The sequence below is a fragment of the Telmatherina bonti genome, assembly GCF_933228915.1.
Source record: "Telmatherina bonti genome assembly, chromosome: 15".
In the NCBI taxonomy this organism is placed as follows: Eukaryota; Metazoa; Chordata; class Actinopteri; order Atheriniformes; family Telmatherinidae; genus Telmatherina; species Telmatherina bonti.
Genome location: NC_136613.1, coordinates 28,908,559 through 28,933,017, shown reverse-complemented (window position 1 = coordinate 28,933,017; position 24,459 = coordinate 28,908,559). Strand labels below are relative to the sequence as shown.

Here is a 24,459-nt window from a genome sequence, read left to right as displayed (position 1 = left end):
TGGGGGCAGTACTGAGTGCCAGTAAAAGTAAAAGAATCACAGAAGAAGAAGCCGCTGCGTTTTTAATGACCACACTGTTGTCTACAGTGCCGCTTCTTCTTCTTTTTTTTTTTTTATCTCTCTTTCCGAGTGTCCACATTATCTTGATCTCTTCCACTGTCGCCATGTTTGCTATTGTCTAAAACCATCGTCGATAAACTCTGCACTGCCCTGGATGTATTGTCTCGTAACCATGCCAACGTAAAAGATGCACAGAAGTATGAGCGCAGTAACGACAGGAATGGATGTATCTATTAAATCGTGGATTCAGACTTTACTTAAGCCAAAGTCATGAATTTGAGGTTTGGGTTTGTGGTTTTGTGGTCTTAATTGTTTCCAGTCTTATTTATTTATTTCCATATTGTGCTTTGTTTTGCTTTCTGCTTCCTGACAGTAGTTCACCTGCTTTCGCTTAGCAAACCCACTCCACCTGCGTCTCGTTAGCATTCCTCAGTGTATTTATACCCTCGGTTTCCTCTTTGCCAGATCGTTAACACACATCCATAGTCAGGCCTTGTCTTGTCCTGTTTTCTTGTCAATTCCAAGTCTTCTTATGTTTAGTCTTGTTCCATCTGCCTCCTTGGCTGCATCTGGGTCTTCACCTCCATCACACTCAGACAGAATTGACAGAATGGCTTTTGTGTTGTATTACTTCACCCTGAGGAGAACTTATCTGAAATATCATATGCCAGTAGCTAGATCTGGTTTTGTTTATCTTTTACAAGAGAAAAACATAAAAAAAAAAACGTTTTATTTTCATGAACCGAACAAGGTTGTAGAGGATTCAGTGAGAACATGAAGATAAATGTGGTCCAAAATGCATCTTAAGCTCCTTTCTGTTCACTTAACATTGTTATTGAAGTGCATTCATTATAACCCCACATAATGCCAAATACATACAATTATCTGTGCAGGATTCATTATAAAGAATTGGCACACTGAAAAGACTTGCATTATCATCTCATTAGAAACAACGATGCCGGTGCTGAGTGCATTCAACACATTAATCATTTTATTTAACTTTCCTTAATGAGCATAGATTTGAAAAATAAATCATTAAACGCCACGCTGACAGAATAATAGACATTCCATTACAAATATTACCCTCTGTTTTTCATGAGATTTTGGCACAAAGTACAAAGTGTGGGTGTACTTGAAAGAATGTTTTGCTGACAGGCAGGTTACAGGTCAATGAATCTATAAAGGAAAAAGAGCATTCAAAAATATCAATGAACAAACAGTTCACACAACACACTTTACTATATTGGGAGATCATAAATCAATAAAAAAAAACCAAGTTTTATGATATACAAGCTGTATTTTTGGGCTATGGCAATGCTCCGCAGGGTGGTGAATTAGCTGAGTTAGCCCATTACTTTCTGCTTTCTCTGAAGTTTAAATATGTTACTTTTTCTGCTTTGAATTGTCTGTATTGTAATTATCATGCTTATTCATAAAGTAATGTTTCAGTACGCATCACCATCATGAAGTTGGTCTCCACTCCTGCAGTGACGGTCCTCTGTTGTGCTTTTTCAGCTGAAATCAACATCAGTTTCATTCTTCTGCCCATCTGCACGAGTGTAGTTTGTAGATGAAATGTATAAAACATTCACTGAATCAGCACATGAACTCATAAAACTGACACACTTTGTATATTTCACAATACCCTGTATGTACACACACAAAACTTCAGATCCCTGGGTTCCCTACGAGAAGTCGGAGAGTCTGCCTTGTTATATTTTCATCGTTTTTAGCGAAGCATTTTGCTCCTGCTGAGCTGTCTGCTGCAGAATGTGACATTATGTTTGTGGTTGTCAAAAACAATTCTTGTATGTGTAACAGCGTTGTTACGTCAAAATTTCTCTTTGCAAACAGTTTCTCCCACTAAAATGCTTTTTATATTTACAATATCCTTTCAGCAGTCACTCCTCTGGTCCAGATAGGATGCAAGTCAGCATGTAAGCACCCAAAGAACTTCCATTTGTGTAGACAATCAATAAATGTCATTTGTAATGGGTTCACACCAGTTCAGTGTAGGATCTGGTTTAGAGTCTTATTCAGCTATTTCTGTGATTCTACAACATTTTAACCCCGGTCTCACTTTCAACTGTTTTCCCAAACACAGACACTCACGAGAAAAGATCGTTCGGTCGCTGAGGGTAGGAAAAGTGTCACCCTAAAGGGATGAAAAGCACCTCTTGTCTTGAGTCTTGTCAATGTGGTCCCCTTCTTTTCTTCACTACACAATCCCCTCACTGCGCTTGCTCCGCCACACTACCAGGGCTGTCATGAGGAGGGTGACTAGGATTGGGACAACAATAAAAGGGCCCAGGATGCGGTTCGGAGGGTCCCTAAGTAGTCGTCCAGACATCGAGCAGTCGTGGAAGTAGTGCCTGTGGACTCTGATGAAGAACTCGTCCACCATTCGGTTGGGCCAGTAGCACCCCATGTTCAGCGCCACCAGATATGTGCAGTTTGTCAGCTCACCGTAGAGTCTGCATGTTGAATGACAAAAAGAAACCAAAAGAGGGTCACATATAGCAGTAAATATCTCATTTGTAAAGATTAAATTCCAAGTGAACATTTTGAATTGTAACCTCAATGCTGGATTTTGTGGAAGCTTTTGGGGAAAAGTTGCAGTGTTTTTGTTTTGTTTTTTTCTTTGCAGAAATACCTGGAATTGATTTAAACTATGTCCAAATAGCCTTTGTTTGACAAGATTAAACAACAAACTGTAGATGTGAACTTGAGCCAGTTGTTTTAGGAGTTGTTTCTGTATTTGAGGCAGCTGCTCAACCAGTTGCGCTAAAGGGGTAGTTTACAATTCCATGAACTACGACAAAGAGCGATGCATGATCCTTCACGATTACTTTAGACGTCAGATTTCCTCTGTACAGCTCTGCATGTTAATAAAATACAGCAGATGACTAGGTAACAGACAAGAGCTGAGATTTGTTGAAGTCATGGTAATTGGATAAAACTGGAAGGACATGATTCGTGCAGATTGGCTGAATTTGTGTTAATAGTTGTTATTGCTGCCCAGCTATTTCTTTTCATTGTTGGAGTATTTTATTGTTGTTCAGTTAATTGTGTACAATAATAGATTTTTACATGGCTAATGGTAAAATTAACTACTCTTATTGTTGAAAGCAGAAGTCGCTAGTCACATGACCCACCAGCCAAGCCAGTGTGCAACTTTGTGTTTTTTTTTTTAAACACTAAGCCCACAGCTTTCTTGTGAGTGGGGTGCAGTTGCCAGACTGAGGCCTTGGGATGTTAAACCTCTTCTTTTTAATCTTATGCGTTATAACCTAATCTGACGTTTAACCTAAAATCTACACTATATGTTTAAGGACCAACCTTTGGCCTTGTGCTTGTACTTTAAAACGTTTGAGCTCAAATAAAGATAAAGAAAGAAGACGCTTCATTACTTATTATTTCAACACAATCACAATATTGTGATTGTGAGTGACTAGAGTGACTGAGTATCTGCTCTTTCACGTTAACAATTGGTCACTTTAAAGACAAATGTGGACTTCAAACTGGAGCAGATAAATCCCAGTCATTTTCAGCTAGCTTGTAGCCAGTATGCTAGCATAATCATACTGTATCATATTAGTTTCCTGAACTGGTGTACGTTATTCTAATGTTGTGCCAAACATTTATTTCCAAAATCTGAATACAATACAAAACACTGGTTGGAAAAGATATTTCTGGGTAAACTTTGAGAAAAAAAGGGTAATTAATCAACACCATATAAAACAGAACTGCTAACATTGGACACATTTTAGCATCTATGATTTCTTGACTAGCACACTGTAGTGGAACTGTGCAGAGAGGTTGTTCTGGTCAGTGTACTGGTACTTTTTTCCTTTTATAATGTTAACTAATGCAGTGCTAACGCTTTTGACAGAGATTAGCTCGTTAGCTGAACATGTAAACATTTACAATGTGCATCAAAGCTAATAAACACTATATTTATTTAATTTTGCTTTGCATACTTGATATCAGTGAGCCTAAACCCTCCACCATATTAAAGTCTTTGAAGGTTGAAAGTCTTATTTTCATTGCTCCAGCATCGGGAGTAATGCAAAGCCTTTGCTGGCATTTTTGCTGTAAACGTGAGTGCGACTGCTGAAAATTTGCTTAATGAGGCTTCTGGGATTTGACTGAAATAATTCAGCTCCAAACCATGAAGTCAGAAGCTTGGAAAAAAAAAAAATTAAAAGAAGCTTTGAGGGAATGGCAAACTTGGGTGATAATTCTCAATGGATTCAATCCTGGGAGTAACTTCTGTTGATCCACCAGCTCATCACCATCATGCCTGGTAAATATCTGCTCTGGCGGTTGTCTCTAGTCTGCTTAGCTCAGATATGATGTGTTAGTTTAATTTCTTACAGCTTTTTAGGATGCACCTCAGCACAAGGTCTTTCTTTGTGGAAGGTTTTTTTAGCTGTAAACATCTCAGGGCTGTTTGGCATGGCACCAGCACAACAGAGCATTGTGTTCTGCTGCGGGTGGCAAGTTTGCTGTCTGTCTGTGAACCTCGTTCCCCTTCTGTTGTCTTGAAGTTTTACAAATCATTTGTGGGAAGGGGAAAAAAAGGAGGAAACTGGTGTAATGAGCTTTTAGGTTTTGGGGGTGTCTCTGAGTCACTGAACAAAAGAAGAAAGAAGGAATATCAATGTCCAGGAAGGGGCGGCACACACAAACTGCTGCCATTGGTTACGAGTTCACCCCCATGTAGCTAAGATTAGAAGCAAATCCAACCTGACAGCAGAGTTTCTGTGTGTATGCAGTTTTGTTCACCTTTAACGTTTGTGATTCTCATGTATTCCTCCAAATAGTTTACCTTAGACTTCTGTTAATCATAAACCCTAATCAAACAGAAAAAAAAAAAAAACTTGTATAACAGAAGATTATGATTCATTGTTATACCCACAAGGCACTTTTCCTTCGTTACAAAGCAGTTTCAGCTCCAGCCAAATGTCTGTAACATTCAGCTCTACTATTATGTGTTTCATACTACCGTAACAAGCAATGATGAGATGGAGATTAACATGTGAACATGTATTTTGAAATTTGGTGATATCGTATTCTTCAGGAAAAACAATTAAAACAATTATACATTTTTTGCCTCCTATAGCCCTCAAATTGGCATCTCAAAAGCAAAATTCCCAAAACTTTATCCACCACAACTTGTCTCACATCTTTCTGTGGAATCCTGTTGCTCGTTCTTAAAGCTGCACTACTGAACTTTGACACTTTTGGAGTCTCTAAAGAAGGCTAATTCAGCATCTGTCTCCCATCCTGCCTTTTTTCTGAGCTTTCTCCAGCCAGTAAAGACAATCTGATGTTGTCGGTTGTCTAAACTTTGTCCTTCTCTCATGATCATGTCCTCTTCTCTGAATCAGTCATGGTGCACGCGTAACCAGCCAGTTTCTGTGTTGTGTGTTATTAAATCGCTGGTATGCAGCATGATTTCTGGAGGAAGTCTACATTTAATTTCTCTCCTGAAGTCAGCAGCTGTGGAGAGATATTCCCACTTCTCGACCATCGGTATACTATGAATGTTGGAGACATATATTGTTTTAAGAATGAGAATAAACCTTCACACAGAAAGCACACTGCAAAAACTGAAATCTAGATTAAAAATCTTAAATTGAGTACACATATGCTTACTTTTTAAAGGGAAGATAATTCTTAGTTTTTATGCCAGAGAATTCCTCTTCTTTTAAGAGTATTGTTACTTGTTTTGGGAAGTCTTGACAAGCCAAATTTTCTTGTTCTGTTGGCAGATTATTTATCTTATTTTAAGCAGCATTTACCTAATTTTTGTATATTTTTTCTTGTTTTTTAAGGCTGAGTTTTTGCAGTGCATAAGAAACAATAGGATGGATTAGGATAATAAAACGATTAGATAATGGCCCCACAACTCTGCTACAGGAAAATTGTATCAGAGCAGAGGAAGCTTAAGATTTTATAAAGGTGTCCCATGAATTAGAAACCTGGTGGGAGGGGCTTATAATTTAAAGTGAAATGCAGTGATTTTTAAAAGATCCCTTTAGGTATATTGACACTTAAACTGATTTTGTGTAATTATAAAGCAGTGTTTCAACATTCCCAGTTGCACAAGTTCAAAATAGTCTGTGTGCTGAGCAGTGGTGAGAGTAGGCAGGATCTCCCCAAGGCAGAGAGAAATAAATCGAATCATTCCAATATTCCAAATAATAATCATTTTCACTTTCTTTTACAATTATTGTTTTCCATATAATCTTTCAGATGATCATTTCCTATAACCTGTAGCATTTATCAATTTGAAACTGATATCGCCTGGCCAGGCAGAGAAGCTCCGCAACTCACACTGGCGCTTTACACTCGAAGCCGCTGGCACAGTCCTGCACTGCCTTTTCCTCTCATATCGTCACAACGATGTGTGTTCATGCATGCACAGTCCATTCCCCCATATAAAGTCATACACATAAAAAGAGCTGCCTTTTTACGTTTCTGCACTATGCCAATGGTACGTATGTTCACAGAGAAATAGTGAATTACGGTGTGTTCAGACCAAACGCGTTTTGAGCGTCAAGAGCGGCAGGTTTCCATGTAAAGTCTATGTGGAGGCGCGGCAAGGGGGCGTCGAGCTTTCTCGCGTCACGTTTTGCGCGCTCAAAACGCGTTTGGTCTGAACACACCGTTAACCCTTCGCTCTCACAGTTGGTTGACGTTTTCACCAGGGATGAGCCTGCTAGAGAGGCTTATACAATGTTTTATGTATTTCTTTTGAGGAAAAACGTCAACTTACACTACTGGTTGTCATGACAAACAAAGTAAAATAGTCTGGGGACTACTACTGAATCATTTAGCTCGCTTTGCAAGTTTTTTTAAATGGTGTCTAACAATCTTGATTGTTTTAGATTTAGCAGGCACTCACCTGCCTACACATTTAAATTATTATTTGTGTGTCCGGCGCAATTTGCGACTGCTTGTCTACATAACCTGAAGCTCACGGCACGTGCCTAGTGTTGACTTCTAGTTGCTGGCACAGTCATGTGAACTGTCAAGTACAGTATCTGTTTTTTTTTATTTTATTTATTTATTTTTTTTAAATTAAAAATATTCATTTAAAAAAAAAAAAAAAAAAAAACATTGTAGGAACATTGCACATTAATAAACATCACTGCAAATGTACCCGAGTCAGCCAACTAGCCACTTGTCATCTGTAGTCGCCAAACAAAAGACAAAAAGAAAAGAAAAGCCACAGGATGCTGCAGGGCAACAACGTCTCCAGGAATGTGCATAATGAATGTCACTGTGCCACCAAAACAGGTCAGAGGCAGAGTTTTATACTCTGAAACAATGCAGTATTACTTTAGCACACTACAAGAGACACTAATCACATCACACACACCTTGTTTTGACACATTTCATGTTCAGTAAAAACATGTAAGTGTATGGAATATTTTTATGCTGCAATATTTATGAGTCTGACGTCTTTTGACTTTAACACTGATCTCCAAGAACCTTAAAGTATAAAAAATAAATCATTTAAATGTTTAATGTCAAGCTCAGCATCCTGGCTGGACAGCAAAAGATTTAAAGAGACAGTTCATCTAAATTAGGCAGAATTAGGACAACTTAATGTAATGTTTGTTATTCTAAACAGCAACAAACAAGGTCCTTTAATTATTAAAATTTCCAGTTAATCTTACACTGGCCTTATATGGCTGGCATTTCTGTTTAAAAGTCTCGGTTAAAAAGGGGACGATGGATCAGATGCTAGGATGTTCATGTTTCCACTAAACCAAATAACAGAGCTTGTGAAGGTATTCTTGTGCTAAAATAAGGTGGGAATTAATTCCGTTGGCTCTCAGGGCACATTCACATCAGCCTTTTTGATTCGAATCCTTGTTCGTTTGCTCGGAAAGTCCGCCTCGTTTCAGGAAATGTGAATGTGCCAAATGAATTCTGATTCGGAACAAAGAAGCGGATCCGGTCCACCTACAAACGCAGGTCTCAGTTCTTTTCAAGCGGACCTTTAAACCAGGAATAAAGAAATGATTTCATGATCAGAACCGATATGTTCTTGTATACAACAGTTCTGGATAAGATCTGTCCTATATAGGTCTGAAGTGATCCAGAATGCTATAGAACTGCCCGACAACAGAACAGGTAACAGTTGTTTATTTCATATTAATAAGAATGAGCAGGCCATCCTTAGCCTGGATACCATTGATGGGGTAGATTACACACATTAAAGGAAATCTACAAAGGCAGCTGAATCAGGTAGGAACGTGCTGTTCTTTGTAATTTGAGATGTTCAGTCAAGAGCACAGTGTGAATAAGTAAAATCTGCATAATGAATAAGTAAAACCAACACATAAAAAACATGCTTTCTGTCTGAAGAACGGCTCCTTTACTCTGCTGGACGAAGGAACGTAAAGAGGACAGTAGCTTCTGCAATGCATGAAATGCTACATAGCATATTGGATGTAAACCTGAACAGTAAACCCTACTCATTAAGACTGAGAACATAACTATTAAAAGCTGTTAAAAACTTTCACACTCTCTGGGGAGTTAATGCAATTATAAGTAGAAAAGCACTCGGAGAGCACAGACTTCTGACCTTCCTACCTCTTCCTCCTAAATTGTAAGAATCCCTTTAAAAATTCCTGTGTCCATAATTCCTTCCAGATCAACATGAATACATGAGATTTGAAAGAAAACAAAGATATGAAATACAATAATAGGAAGAAAAAATAAATACATTAAGAGTTTAGAGAAAATAAAAGAGAAAAAACTAAATAGATAAAAAAAAACTGTCTTTTATTCGCCTTTGATCAAACTGTTTGTTTCATCCTTTAACCCAGAACTAGTGTTCATTTCCTTCTCCAATGAACTGCAATGATCCCCAATCTGATTTCCATTTCAGTAATTGGACAAGGTTTAGAAAACTGCTGTCTACAACTTTGTTAAGTTCAACATGTCCAAATCACATGAACTAATGAGCTCTCAGGGTTCTCACATCTATAACAGCATAGATCTAGGCTGATGTATATCTGTGACAGCCTGGCCTTGGACACACGAGCCATATAGACATCCGTAAATTGTAACGGAGAAGGACGAGCATAGAATGATGAAGAGAAATGAATCCCACGTGTCTTCCGAAATGTGGATCAAATGCAGATCCAATAAGAGTTCAAGTTCAACATGAATTAATATTGTCAATTAAATAAAATGTTTCACTTTCAACATCTTTTTAAATATTCTATCAGGAATAATAAATTGGTTTGAAATCCGATTTTCCTTTATATTTCAGTGTCCCCACTTCTCTGGAAATGGGACTGCAATTTATTTTATTTTTTCCAACAACAAGACTATTAAAAACTGAATTTATGCTCTCCCCATTGACGTTTTATTGAGAATTTTATTTCTAATGATTCAGAAGATTTGAAGAAAAAGTTTTTTAATTTAAGAACTAGCCCTTTGCCTTGTCTGTATGACTCCAGCTTGTATACATTTTGTTCATTTATTGGATTGAAAATCTATTTGACCCAATTTCACAATGTTCCATATAAAACTGGTGGAAGTCAAGAAGCACAAACAGTACTTGCATTTTTTTTACCTGTCCTTTGTGTAAACTTAAAGCTACGGTAGGTAATCTTGCTCAGATTTTTTTTTTTTTTACTCTGGGTGAAGTGGTTCCTCGTCCTGATAGTCTACATTTTGTAATCATGAGCAATAAGAAATATAGTTAGACTCCTCAGTTTACTGTAAATCTGTAAAAACTCTGACCAATCCAAACATTCAGACCGAAATGGAGTTGTTCATTTCTTATATTTTGTACACTTCATCTTTCAGCTCCCCTCCTCCCCCTCCCAGCGCATACCTAATTCCACACCCTGCATATACATAGCATGTTAGGAACAAAATACAGAGTAGAGCTGAAAAAATGCAGGAAGGATTTCCCTGAAAAAGCTGGGAATAAAAAAAGCCTTGGAACAAACAATGAGCAAAACCAGAGGGAGAGGAACCAAGACAGGGTGCCACTTTCAAGTCTTGCTTGTTCCCCAACATTACCGACCCCAACTTTAAACAACTCACCTTGGAGATGTCATTGTTCACTCATTTATACGGGGTTTCTTTTACATCTATTTACTTCCACTCAAATTTACATCATGGATTTGATTGGCTGGTCTCTCAATGAAATTGATCAAATTTTCTCAACCCGAAGATCGGACAGAGGGGAGCCCGTATGTCCCGAGGGGACGCTTCCGGCTGGATACGTTCAGGACTCATGGGCCAGATGGAGACCGAGGTGTCTGATAGTTCTGTCCTCTGAGGATGTGGAGGATGTTTACATCTTTGGATTATTGGTGATCGGGATTCTGCTGATTGGCGCTGGTGGAGTTCTGATCTACCTCAAGACCCATGAGATTCTGGCAACAACTGGCAGGCTGAGAGAATTCTGTAATGTATGGGCCGAGCTAGCAGTGCACAGACTCTTGCGTTGACCGGACTCGACCGTAAGCAGGATGCCAGTTGGTCCATACTGGACATTTGTCTGAGGTCTCGGAGCTGGTCCGCAGAATTGATAGCAACATGGAGAAGATGTCTGCTAGAATCGGTGGAAATTGACCCCCCCATTCGGCTGTCTGGAGCTGCCTGTCTGAGAATGGCTATGGGCTCAAGGCCAAGGGCAAATTGTTTTCCTTGCCTGGAACCCAAACAACAATCATATCTGGATTCGGCTTCCCAGCGGCCTTGGGCCGACGCAACCCCCCCTGAGAACGGAAGAAGACATGTTCATAGACACTCTGTCCCCCCTCCTCAACCACCCCCAGTCCCCTCCCACATGACTCACCGCCTCCCTGGACTTTGTGTGTCTTGTTTTAGTTTGTGCTTCAGTGTATGGTTTTTTTTCCCTGTATGTCCGGACATGTCTCTGCATGTCCGGAGTTACATGAACTTTTTTTTCCTCGACCCCCCCTATGATCCTAATGTATCTCTGTTCTTATCTTGTAAGGCAGCGCTGGTAAACTGGCTGCACGGCCTAAGCTTAAGCTTGGTTCTGTATTACTCTTTTGTCATTAATGTTACATGTCTTTATGTCTGACCTTGGATGAGCTGGTTTGAACTCTGAATTTCCCCTCGGGGATGAATAAAGTATCTTTGATTTGATTTTGATTTGTTATTCAAAAAACCATGAACATGTGACTTGCCCATATAAATGGTGTACCCACTGAAATAAACAACTATTTATCATTTAACACACACATGAAAGAAGGACACAGGTAAGATGTTTGTAATGACCTGGTGTCAACAGGAAAACGACAGTGGCCCAGTTGTAAGCGCTACAGACCTGGAGGAGCTCGCTCATCAGTAGCCAGTGAAACACTCGCTAACCCCGAGACTGACAGTGAAGAGCCTGCTTGCACCAGATTATATGTTTGCTGTTTTTGATTATGAAAACTGTACTTTTAATTCTAAAATGGCTATTTCAGGAAATTGGACATACTAGAGGAATTGCCTCAGTAGAAAAAAAAACACATGAACATTTTCAATCAAGCTGATCTCGCCAATCTTAGCAGGATAGATGCTGTATGGCATGGAAGTGGATATGGAGAGCATGTGGTAGTTTATGGTCAAACTGGGACCATTTCACAGCTAAATCCCAAAATATGACAGATTGTATAACTTGCTCCACTGTTCGTCCCTCTCATGGTTCGATTGCACGCTCTATTTACACATGGGGATGTTTCACTTTACTGTTCTGCTTAGGTCTTCTTTTTTCAGTGGCCCAGTGCCACAGTCCCACCCACCTCTGCCATGATTCTGCAGATCCAGGCAGTGATGTGTGGTTAATATGGATGTGTCTCCTTTTGGTGGAGCTTCTGGTTTCTGGCTGCAAGTTTCCAGCAGCTGACAAGGATTGTCTCATCACCACCTCAGTATATCAGTTCCGGTCTGAGCACCAGTCTCTGCTACATTCTGTCTCAATTGTGGTAACATCAGGTCTCCACAGCATTTTCTTTGCCACTTTTTGAAGTTCGGTAAACTCTTATTCACTTAGATTAGATTTAGATTTAGATTCACTTACTTGCAGTAACTTTTATCTATAACCAGGTAGGTCCATTCATGTATACTGACAACCTGACCAAGAGGCAGCAGAGAACTTTGTTCCTCCAGTGTCTTGGTTGTTTCCTGCCTGCTCACCTGCCAACCTACTCTGGCACTTTTTCATTTTCAAACCTTGGATACACCGAGGTTGCTTGTCTGCTTTGGGGTTGTTTCACCCCATGTGACAACCTTTTCTCCAAAAAGTGCTCACGACACAAGCCTCCTGAGGACAGGTGAGACCTAGATGGGCCATATGCCTTCATCTTGGTGTTCCAAAACTGTAGGTGCAGGTTGGGCAAACTCATCAGTGTTACAAGCAGCCAGGGCTGGTTTGTTTTGCTATTGTGGTGGGAAGACACTTTCTAATGATTGCCCTGTGGATTGGGATGACATTTGCACCATAGTTAGATGGACTTGCCCAACCAACCTAATTAGACACTAAAAACATTAAATATCACACACTAACGCTTCAAACATAGCAGTGATGGAGGATTTGAGATAGACAATAATAACTGTGAAACTACTTCATGAACAGTAACGTGCTTTAGGTGCTGTCTCTGCTAGCATTCAGTATGTCATATTTTACACGGAAAGAATAAAACTTGGCAAATCTGCTTGCAGAGGAGCAACTAATTCTTGATGGTTTTTATGACATTGCTCTTCCCATTAACTCAGAGCCTCACTGTACATAAAAGCAGAGAACTGTAAATTTTGTTGAGTCAAACTTCAGTTTAAAATTGCAGTCATCTCTGAGGTGGCGCCATGCTGTCAGTGCTCGCACCAGCATCGTCTCTGCATGAATGAAAATGTGCAGCTGCCTCATTCATCAGAATGAAGCCGGGCCAACTTCACACCAGGTGTGCTGACATGGAGGATCCCAGCAACAAGGTTAAAAAAAAAGATTGGATTAGATTAGATTTTTACCTCCATGCAACAAAATGTCTTTGGCCAAGGTGTGTTTATATAAAAATATTTTACAACTTACCTTACTTCTTAAATTTCACTTAATATTTTTAAGTTTTTTTTACAGTACAGACTACCCAATCACAGATCATGTTTTAATGTAAGAATTTAACATGAAAATGAGATTAAATCTGGATAAAGGGCTTCATACCTGGGCTAATGTGATGGTTAGCACCGTTGTCTCACAGTCAGAAGGTTCCTGGTTATGTATCCATTGTGATGAGTGAACTGTAATCTAAACTGAAAAGGTGTTAACTGTCTTATTGAGGTGAGCAAATAGGACTTTCATGGTGTTAAATGTTTGAACAACTGGGGTGTGGTAATTTCAGACACATGAATGTGATTTTTAGGTCGCAGAATCAAGGCACTGCATCTTTTACAGCACAGGAACTTTCCCCCCCCCCCAATTCAGGCATTCAGGTATTGCAGAGATAATGTAGAATCCAGAATAGTTACAGGCCATCAGAGCCCCGGGGCTGACAGCATCTGGACCTCTAAGCCGTGCTCTGGCCCAGTATTGACCTGACTGCAGGAGCCAGACAGCTGCACTATTACAAATTTGATTACAAATTTGTTGAAATAATCCTGCTTTATGCCTTGATTTTGGCATGTATTGCCTAATTATTTGCTATATTGCTACTGTTCCCAGTGAAAAAAAAAAAAATGTCCTCCCTTTTTCTTAATGCAAACTTTCAAAGGTTGTATTTTTTCCTTTTTTTTTTTTTGTTACAAAATGTGTCTAACAACATATTTTATTTCTGTCATCTGAGATTGATAAATACCAACCCCAATGGAAGTTGAAAGGCTCTAACAGTTGGCCCTACTTTGCATAGGTCAGTGCCTGAAAATGCTCATTAAAGGTCAAACATCACGGTGCATGTGCAGACAAAGACGGAGGTGAGGCCGAAATGTGGAAAAATATTGCAAAGCCAATAAAATGAATGAAACATAAATGAATGATAATAATGATAAAGATGTGCACTGTCACTGGTTTGTCCTAATTTTTATAGCAATACACTTGCTTATAAATATTCACATGTTGAGCTTTATTTACAGATGAGGTTTTAATCCCTCCTGAGCCTGGACAGTGAGACGACATTCCGGTCATATTAGTGTCCTATCAGGATACACATCCTCGTGATATAGTGGCAAAAGGGAAAAGTTTGACAGCAGAGAGAAATTTTTTATTTTCTTCATATACTGAACCTTCTGCAAGTAGAAAAGAAAATTACGACCCACTGTGAGTCCAAACACAGATGTGGAGCGCCAACTGAGCGAGGGGTGCACCTGATTAAATAAAACCACCAGGCGAGTCTGAAGGTTGATGTTAACCAGGAAGTCAGGGAGTAACCTCCTAATGAAACTAATAATTATAATAAAAAGGCAGTTTTTAATGATTAAAAAGCACATTTAAGTGGACGTTAATGGAGTGGTATTTACAGCGCCTGAAGGAAGAGAGCTGATGAAGGTGCCTTAATGTGCATGTGAGCCGTTTATTACTGGTGTTGGGAAGACCAGTGAGAGAATTAAATCCCCTCTGCAACTTATTACTGAAGCAATGCAACGGTTTAATTTCCCCTGACAGATATCATCATGTCAAAAACATTACTTTAATTTTAATAGTGTATTCAAATAAACAGCATATCAGGAGTCAACACAAACACTGACTGTTCAAACATGTCAACTCTCAAATGTTCGTAGGAGTACTCCCAGGTGTTTATAGAATATGTCAAAGAACAAATCGGTCTTAAAAAGTTTGTAAGGATGAGAACAAATCTCTTTGTAAAAACGATCAGCGAATAAGGCCCAGTGTTTGAATGGAATGGCTTTTCTTCTGCTTTCTCTTGCCCTCATTGTTTTTGATTGTTGTTATGTCGTCTGCAACAACACCCTCTCTCCATCCCTGAAAACTCTCACTCTCTCTCCCACTTTTTTTTTTTTGCATTGCATTGCATCACTCATGATTCATCCATCACTGGGAACGAATCTCACGAATCTCTTGTGGGACACTTGCACAGACATGGCATTGATGTCATCTCCAGTGGATTTTTACCAATGATTTGCTTTTATTCTATGTATCAAAAAGAACTAAAGTTAAAAACACCAGTTATTATATTGTGTAATTCCCTGACACACAATACCACTGGTTATCATCTGGCACAGTCCAGTGTCGCACGCCACTTTTAACCACAAACTCACCAGCCAGACCTGACCAGGAAAGTTAGGACAGAAACCTTTAAGACAAGATTTAAAAATAGAGCATTTCACACAATAAGTGGAATTATGTGCTTAATAAATTAATACCGTGTGGTTTAAAAAAAGAAAAAAAAAATATGTCAGCCTGTGTAAGTGGCTCCTCAACATGAAAGAAGCGTAATGTTGACAGTTTAGGGGAAAAAAACCCATATTTTTATTTCTTGAAAATAAACTTTAGCATGCAGTAATAATACATAATTTTTCTCTATATCCACAATTATAAATTTGTAAATTTAAGCTTTAGAACATCCGACCATTTTTACAATTTTGTTTAAAAGTATGTATTTATGTATTTATTTTGTTAATTACTACTGACAATACTTTGTACAATAAACAGACAGCTCGACTGTGGCCAAGCCTTGTCTTATCTGCATATCACTCTTGCAAATCTTGGCTTTGTACACTAAAATTATTTACTCTGAAACAGATGACATTTATGTATGTGGACATGTGATGGAAGTTGCATTCCATCATCACCAGCTTATCATTACAGTAAGCAGGGCTTTCAGCAGTGATACAGGCCTGAATGGAGCTACTCTTTGTGGTAATAGCACACAGTTGATGTGGATAAAAAGGTTCAGAACAATGACATGAACTGCGAACTGCGAAGCCCAGCAGGGAGATAACAAGATAATTAGACATGGTGTACATGGAGACCTCCAAGAAATAAGGACATATCTTCTTTCCTTGCTCCAATTTGTCAAATCACCTGTTTAGTGAAGATGTGACAGTATAACGGTGCAACACACAGTGTTTAAGGGTCAATGTGCTTCAGATTTTAACTAAACTGGAAGAAACAATGAGAAAAAAAACTGTGTAAAAACAAAGCTTTTACTAAAACAGATTTACACACTGATAAAGTTTGTTCTCAAACTTTGTTTTATTGTTTTTGATCCTCCAGTTTTTAAAGAAAAGCATTTATTACAAACAGAGCTCTGCAGAAACAACACACAGACCAGCAGTGACCAACATTTTCCTCATCTGCATAACCATCTAAAGTCTTGGCTTTGAGAAGGAAAAATATATTTTCATTTTAACAAACAGACAACAGAAACTTTTCATTAAATTCTTACCTATTTATGCCACTCTTTGCATTCATTCACCAACCAGCCTCTCAAGTAAACTCCAACTCGAGTCAATAACATCTCCTTTGCTCTATTTCAGCCATGGAAGAATGTTTTTGTTTTTAGATAAACATCATTTTCTTGTTGCTTGTTGATCTTTATCTGCTCAATAACTGGACATTCCCATCAGTTTAACAAATGTGATTGATGGAAAGTTTGACAGAAAATAGATTCATCATAAAACACGGGTCAAATTAGAGGAATCCTAGCAACACTGTAGTGATAGTGTCCTTTTTAGGACAAATAATCGGGTTATCATGGATTACTCATAGTGGATTTACCATATAATCTCTGAATAAATATTACATTTTGTGGCTGGACTGTAAACCGTCTGGATGGGACAGAAACTGCTGATCAAAATTTGCAAACATTTCAGTACGCAGTGAAACAATCATGAGTCTGGCAAGTAAAAACTGAGTAGAATACAGCTGTCTCTCTTTACAAGCTTTAAACTTTCCAATTATAATGCAAAAAAAGAAAAAACAGATCCAACCATCACACCATCCTCACTTGATAGGAGTCATATCAGCTTTCTGTCCTTGCTTAGCAGAATAAAAACAAGGTACTGCTTTCATCATGCAAAGGCAGAATAGCTGACAATTAAAAACATAACTCCCATTATGTTTTTCAGGAGTAGAGCAGGAGCTTGGGGCAATTCTGAAAGCTGCTTTAAACAACACTGATATATAATTACACTTTTATTCATCATAACTAAGTGGAACATCTGATAAGAGAGATCCTTTGGGGGAAAAGGAGTTCAGGGTGCATCAAAGAATCACAGCAGAGGATAGGATCAGTGGGATTAAAGAGTTTTATTATTTCACACACCGATGCTTATCAAAGCTGATTTCCCAGTTTAAGTTTTATACTCGATCTGATCTTACTTTCCTCTCTTGTTCCTCCAGTGTCACAGTACTCGAGTGAAAGCCTTTCAAGTGGAGTTTTGGCTGCTGTCTGTGCTCAAGTTGCACCCCCTCCTGAAACAACTTGGCTTTTAGATCCTTTAGACCTGTCTCAGGCTCTGTGAAAGCCTTCCTGAAAACAAACTGTTTACCAAATAACTGGCTGAATTTGCTGTTCTTTATTGCAGTGGCGACATGTTCAATACCTGCAGAGTGGACAACACAATCATCTGCTGCAGCAAAGATTCAAGCAGGATGTCTGGTAAACATCAAATCCAGTGTAGATTATTACTGTAAGTCACATTTAAAATGATGTGTTTAGATCTTCTAAATGAAAAATATAAGCCTCACAGCATGAACCTAAGACAGGAAAGTGGCTTTATGTGAAGCTTCTGCATCTTTCTTCCCCTCACGTCGCCACCGTTATCTGATATTTGGGCTCTTTATCCTGTCACACTTTGTCACTTCCATTTCCCACACTGTCAATCTCGCCTCGTTCCTAAATTTTGTCATCACAACTCAGGTTCTGAGGTCTTCTCATCTGTTAACTTTAGAGCACTGGCATAATGAGAAGAAAAAAATGGCATAAAATGCCATAAATGGCTAATTTAAATTCATTTATCGCCCAGCACCACTACTGGTCCTCTTAACTCAGTTTATGTAGCACCAGCATCGCTTCTAGGAGATCCATGTGTTTCCTCCTCCTGCAACACTCAAATGAATGTTGCAGTTTGCTGATTTTTTCCTTTGTATTTGTTCCTCATATGAAGTTTCGAGCAGCAGCAACAAGCGTGTTCACCAGGGCTGGCACTGTTTTTACTGACTACATCCGCGATGCGTCAGAGCGCCGTCTGCAGAAACCACAGCAGGAGATCAGAAAGAGAAACGAAAATGATAAAAAAATATTGAAAATAGGACTGTTTACGAATCTCAAACTGCGAGTCCGACATGAATCCTCATCTCTGGTGTGGCGTAAGTCTCCGAGACAGACACAACCCATCCACAACCAAGCGGGTTCTAAAGTTCAGACTTAACCTCAAAATATAATGAAGCCTCTTTCACTCTGGTTAACAGAGAATCAGCGGTGTGATCACAGGTACGTAGCGCTTACTAATGTAAAGCTCTGGACCTTTGGGCTCAGTCCAATACACTCTTTCTGAAAGAATTACCTTTAGTTATTCAGCGGGGAACAATCCCCTGCTTGTTTGCTTCGTGAATCAGTTACTGAGGAGTGACAAACTCCTTTGCATAAAGTGATTTTGATAGGGTTGAACTTTGGCTGTCAGCGAAATATAATAATAAATAGTAAGTGAAAACCTAATTGTATTTATATGCTTGGCTAAATTCCTGTAATTCAACTCAAATCCACTGTTTTGTGGATATATTACTGTACATTGATTAAAGAGAAATGTCTTCGGCTTGCTGTGCCTTGCCACAAACCAGCAAACCAGCTCAAATAACACAGTTTCGTCTGTTCAATCTACTGTATGTATGACGGAAATTAGGTTCCTTTGGGGAAGAGAACTTCACGATGGATTTATGGGTCTGTCAGCCAGAAATATGTCTTCAGTAATTGTATTCATTGTTGCGACTATGTGCCGTGGATGCTTGCAGAGATCTATCCAGAGAACAAAGGAGAAAGAAGAGATTCATCCATCCTGAACCAAGGAAATCCAAAAACTGTCACAAGCAAGCACATCAAACTAAAATGTTCTTTTTATGTCTGCTTTGTTTTTCTACACACCTCCCGCAACTCGCTCTCTCTGCGCATTGATTATTTTGCAACATGAGAGCAAAAGTACAAGAATACTTTGGGAAGTTTGAAGGATATGTTCTTTTTACATGGTGCAGATTTTTGTTGTTGTTGATTTTGGAACACACACACACACACACACACACACACACACACACACACACACACACACACACACACACACACACACTCAGATCTATAGTCCCAGTACTGGTTTCAGATCAGTAGAAGTCATGATGGGTAACTTGTGTGTGTTTGTGTGTGTGAACGTTTCCTAGTGTTTTTGAATGATTTGTGCCGGTTTTTTCTGAAGAATAAATTCGCTCTCGTGGCTGGTTGCACATCTTTTTCAGGGCAAACCGACCACTTGAGATTTATTTGTGGTGGTGTAAACGTTTGTTTTTTTAAAAAAAAAATCCCATTAAGACCTGGAACTTAAACCAAGCAAATGACACAATATTGCTTTATTAAAAACCTAAACACACGTCCAGAGAGTCTAGTCAAAGCATGAAGAGTGTCCAGGATGCGTGTCTGCAGGGATTCAGTCGAGAGGAGGAGTTAGGCTAAAGCATGAAAAGCAGTGTGCATCTTAATGACTCTGTGAAAGTTTGAAGGATTTTATGTATCATATGATGTTTCTAAGCGTAGACATGTTTAAAAAGAGTTTCTATCATCATTTTGGACTATTTTCCATAAAAAAAACAGTTTCATGTTTTTATATAAAAAGTAGCAGTGGAAAATCGAATAAAAAAATCAAATATCGTGATTTTTTGCTTCACAAATAAAAAATAATTATTTTGTTTAAAAATCGAATACTTTTGTAATTTTTATTGTTTTTATTTATCTTTTTATTCGTTTTCTTGGGCATTATAGCAGCAGAATGATGGTCTGGCTACTGTGTTGTTTTTTTCCCAATTGAAATAAAGAAATATGACGAGCCAAAAAAGTTTTGTACATTGTTGTTTTGTTTTTAATCTACAAAAATCTGCAGTATGGAAGAATTGTGGGAATCACAATTTAAATCAAATCGGCACCCCCAAAAAAATTGAAATTGAATCGAATCGGGACAAAAGCACATCGTCACAGCCCCAATAAAAAGGCATGTATGTTTACATTCAGTGCACTGCTGATTTAATTTTTTTCTTCTTTCCTTCATTTGTTTTCAGGACGTATACTATATATTTGGTTCACATAAGAAATGTCTTTCTTTTCATGTGAGTCGTAATAAATAATTCCTTGAAGCGAACAACATTAAGTGATTGTATTTATAATGGCTCTATGTTATAATATTCATGTAAAGGAAAAACTAACTGACCTCTCAGATGTAAGATCACACACACTGCATAGATCAGAGGTTTCCAGCTCCAGACCTCGAGGGTCACAATACAGCAGGTTTTCTATGTATCCCCTTTCAAAACACCTGAGTCAAATGGATCAGTCATTGTGCAGAACTTGACAGGCTGTTGGATCCATTTGAAGGAAGACGTGTGTTGGAACAGAGATACATAAAAAACCTGCAGGACAGCGGCCCGTATGGACTGACATTGGATACCCCTGGTATTGATATTTAGTCATTGAAATAAGTTGGAAACTATCTAAAGCCTTAAAATAACTTTAATTAACTAAAGAGTTCAAATAATTTTAATGTTATTTAGAAACAATGACACACACATGCACTACATGCAGGGAAATAATGATCCCTATTTAGGATCAAACACTGGATAAATGCCATTATCTGCCTGAAAGATGAAAGTGACAAGCTGCTTCCTGTTCTGTCATTACTGAGTGTCTCTGTCATCATGGAGCTAATGCTAATAAAGAGCCATCCTTACTGAGGCAAATATTCAGATCCTCGTCCTAATTTCATCAAAGTTGCGTAACAGCTCCTGGCATGCAGCGATCCATGCAATGCTGGGTGTTATCCAGCCATTAGAGTTGTAAAAGCAAACTGCAATCCATTTTTAATCACCAAGTAATCAGATGTTTAATCACACTGCTCCACAGAGGTGGAACTCAAGTTAGCTTACAACGCAACTTAGCTCGCTGGATTTATCTGGCCGCGCTTTGCAAGTAACCTGATGTGTGCACAGCCACCAAAGGGTTTTTAAATTATTACAGACCACTGGCAGCATGCATGACTGACCGAAATACCCTTGAAACAATCCCACTGGCTGAGAACTTTACACAACAAAGCAGTAGGGATATTTTTATACTAAAAGCTTACAGCGCTGAACATTTCTAACAGGGTAACAGGAGACAATTAGTATGACTGAGAAATATATTTGTCTTTGGACTTCAGACAGTATTGATCTGGCTTTTGGTTCTGTTTTTATGTCCCCTGCCTTTGTCCAGACTGGAGGCTTCTGAAGAATTACCAGTAAGCTAAAGAAAAAAAAAAAAAAAAAAAGCTTCAAAACAGCTTTCTTTGGCATTTAAAGTACAAGTGTTTGATTAAATCTGCAAAGGACACTAAATCTATGAAAATGTATTAATGCATTTCAGACCAGCAGCTGTACTACACTGCAAACACACCATCTCAGCTTATCAAAAAAAAAAAAAAAAAAAAAGAACACTTTGTGGTGGGTATAGAGAAACTACTCTGAAATAAAAATACTAGCCAGCACACAAAACTTTAATAACTTCTTAATTTTGTAAAGATTTGTCCCAAATATGAATAAATAACTGCAGAGATATCTGACTCTCACAACGACTCCTTAAAGAAGAAAAAAACAAATAGTCCCTTGCTTTTGTAGAAGCTCATACAAATCGTATAGCCCGGATGAAGCTGTCGTGCTCCCAGATTTCAGTATCACTGGTGGAGATGACAATGAACCGGCTCGGGTCAACAAACTTTAGAGGACTCATATTTCCAAGTTGTTCCATGTTTTCTGGTTTATACACTTAACAATGCATTATCCCCTTAAATGTTCCTTAAATCTCACATTATGTACATTCAGCTATGCCTGTTTTTATGCAGAAAAAGCTGTATTTATCCAGCAGTATCAAACTCACACTCACAAGTCAGCAGCCGTGCTGTAATCATGTCAGAGTTCCTGGATGTCCATCCATCCATTTTCTTAACCAGTCAGTCCAATTCAGGGCCGCGGGAATCTGGAGCCTATCCCAGTTAGAGGCAGAGTGCACCTTGGACAGATCGCAAGTCCATCGTAGGGCCTGGATGTCCTTGTGTGGTGCAATCATGCAGGTGTGGCCTAGCTTGACCGCGCACTTTAGCCACCACAGCCATTTTAAAAGCTAAAGTCTTGTGCTACAAAGAAAGCCTGCTGACTGTTTCAGGGTGGGGTTGTAGCTGTTTAGCACTGATGAATGTTTGAAATGAGAAGACATTAGCTGGAAAAAAGCAGTCACTAACATCTTCTCCTGAGGTCAAATGAATGCTAGATTAGCAACCAAATGCTAAGTTTTAGCTCCCAAATGCTAGCTGTTAGCCCACGCTAATGCAGGACAAGGTCCTGCTGATGCATATTCAAACAGATGGAGCCCTCTGTTTGTCGTCATTTATTTTTTTATGCGTATTTTGTAAAATTTTAGAGAACTTGAAATGTGTAGTGCGACAAAGAAAACAGCAGTTTCATGTATTAAATTATGGGGACAGGCCGAGTGTGTATTCTATCTCAATCTCTTCTACTGTTCTGTGTTCATTGTCGTCTTGCATTGAAGTTGGAAGTGAACTCTGAAAAGTGGGCCACCGTCTGGTGAATATAATGCTAACCATGTCAACGTAAAACACACAGGAGAGTTTCTGAGCAGTGAAAACACTGAAAATGTTTGAGTGCTTCACAGGTTGACGAGCACAATGAACACTTCTTCACGCCCTGTATACAACACAGTGAGGAGTGTGTTCAGAGCCTGAGGCGTCATTTGAATGAGGACCGAAAGTCTTTTATCTCTTATCTTTTACTTTAAAGATGTGAAGTATTTTTTGTAGAATTCTTTCATTTCATTACTGAAGTAAAATAAGTAAAATTCAGTTCACCTCTGCTGGACAGGAGTATTTTTTCTGCCCCCTGCCTGAAACCCAGGTCCTATATTGAAATATTTTGAAAACATCTTATAAGAGTAAATAGTTATCTCCTCCAAAAAGCAAACCACATTACTTTCAGTAAAAACCAAAGGATAGCAGTGCAGTTCCTCAGGAACTGTGCAAATATAGACAAAAAGTGAACCTAAGCAGTTTGTTTTTATGGAAAGTGTTACAAAGGTAAATATCTGAGGAATAAATCATTTGATGGTGATAAATGACACCTCTATCAATCATCAGAGTCTGGAGAATCCAGGATAAACCCCAAATTCACCTATGAAACATCATAAACATTAAGAAAGATGTTAAAACCTAATTAGTGTGTCAGAGGAAGAGAGAATGATTCATTATACCTCCCTCTTCTATGACTAAAACATATGTTAATAATGTCTAACAATGGGACAACACATTACGAAAGTTGTTTGTTTTTTGTTTTTGTCTTTTTTTAAGGTGAAATAAAACATTTGACCACAAAACAGCAACATTAAGACATAATTTATGATTTTAGTAGGCTGTTATTTTGCTAACCTCCGACTGCTAGCTAACAGAGTATTTGTTCCATGGTGATGAGACAAACACCTTTGCAATCCGCAGGGTCTCTGCTTTCATATGACACATTTGTTTGGTTCGCTTGATGTTGAGAAATTAGCAGAAGCTCTAAAGTGAACAGTGCTGCTCTCATGTTTTTGTTGCATTATAATTGCTTGGAATGTGAACGGTCTCTGGTTTGGATGCCAGTGCTTAGCAGAGTCTTCAAGCTCATTTTCTCCCTGTGGTTTTGCTATGTTTCTTTTTAGGATTGGTGCAATGTAGCGTGTGTAGCGATCTTGTCTGCTGCATGTATCTTACGCTGACCCCTTACGGAGACCTCTGAGGAGGAAGTGAAGGAAAGCAACCAAGTGCTTAGCATACATATGAGCCACTCCCCTTGATTTTTTACTCCCTTGACCCTAGAAACTGAGACGGTACACCCCTTCAAAAGCATAATCCATCAACATCTTATTTCTTACACAAAACCAGTTTATTTTTGACATGGTCCCAGTTTGCCATCTTATTTTGTGATGTGATACAGGCACATCTTTGTGGTTGACAGGAGTAAGTTGGACGGTGGGTTAATGCATTTTTATAGGAATAAACTGCTCACTGAAATTAATCTAAGTGCTTGACAGCTTCAACACTAAACTCCCACCCCCTCTGTTCCACTTCAGCAAAGAGTGGAATAGAATTAGGCCTGTATGAGTCAAAACATTTGATCATAAT

The 24,459-nt window shown here is 38.7% G+C and overlaps 1 protein-coding gene across 1 annotated transcript in view; it reads right to left on the bottom strand.

The window, feature by feature from the left end:
• Positions 1–2,278: 2,278 nt before the first annotated feature.
• ramp1 (receptor activity modifying protein 1) overlaps positions 2,279–24,459 on the bottom strand; it is a gene marked incomplete at both ends in the record, with an annotated part of 96,557 nt that continues 74,376 nt past the window's right edge. Inside the window, one exon of the mRNA XM_079254550.1 lies at positions 2,279–2,534. Coding sequence (XP_079110676.1) covers positions 2,279–2,534 — 256 coding nt within the window. The remainder of the gene's footprint in view (positions 2,535–24,459) is intronic.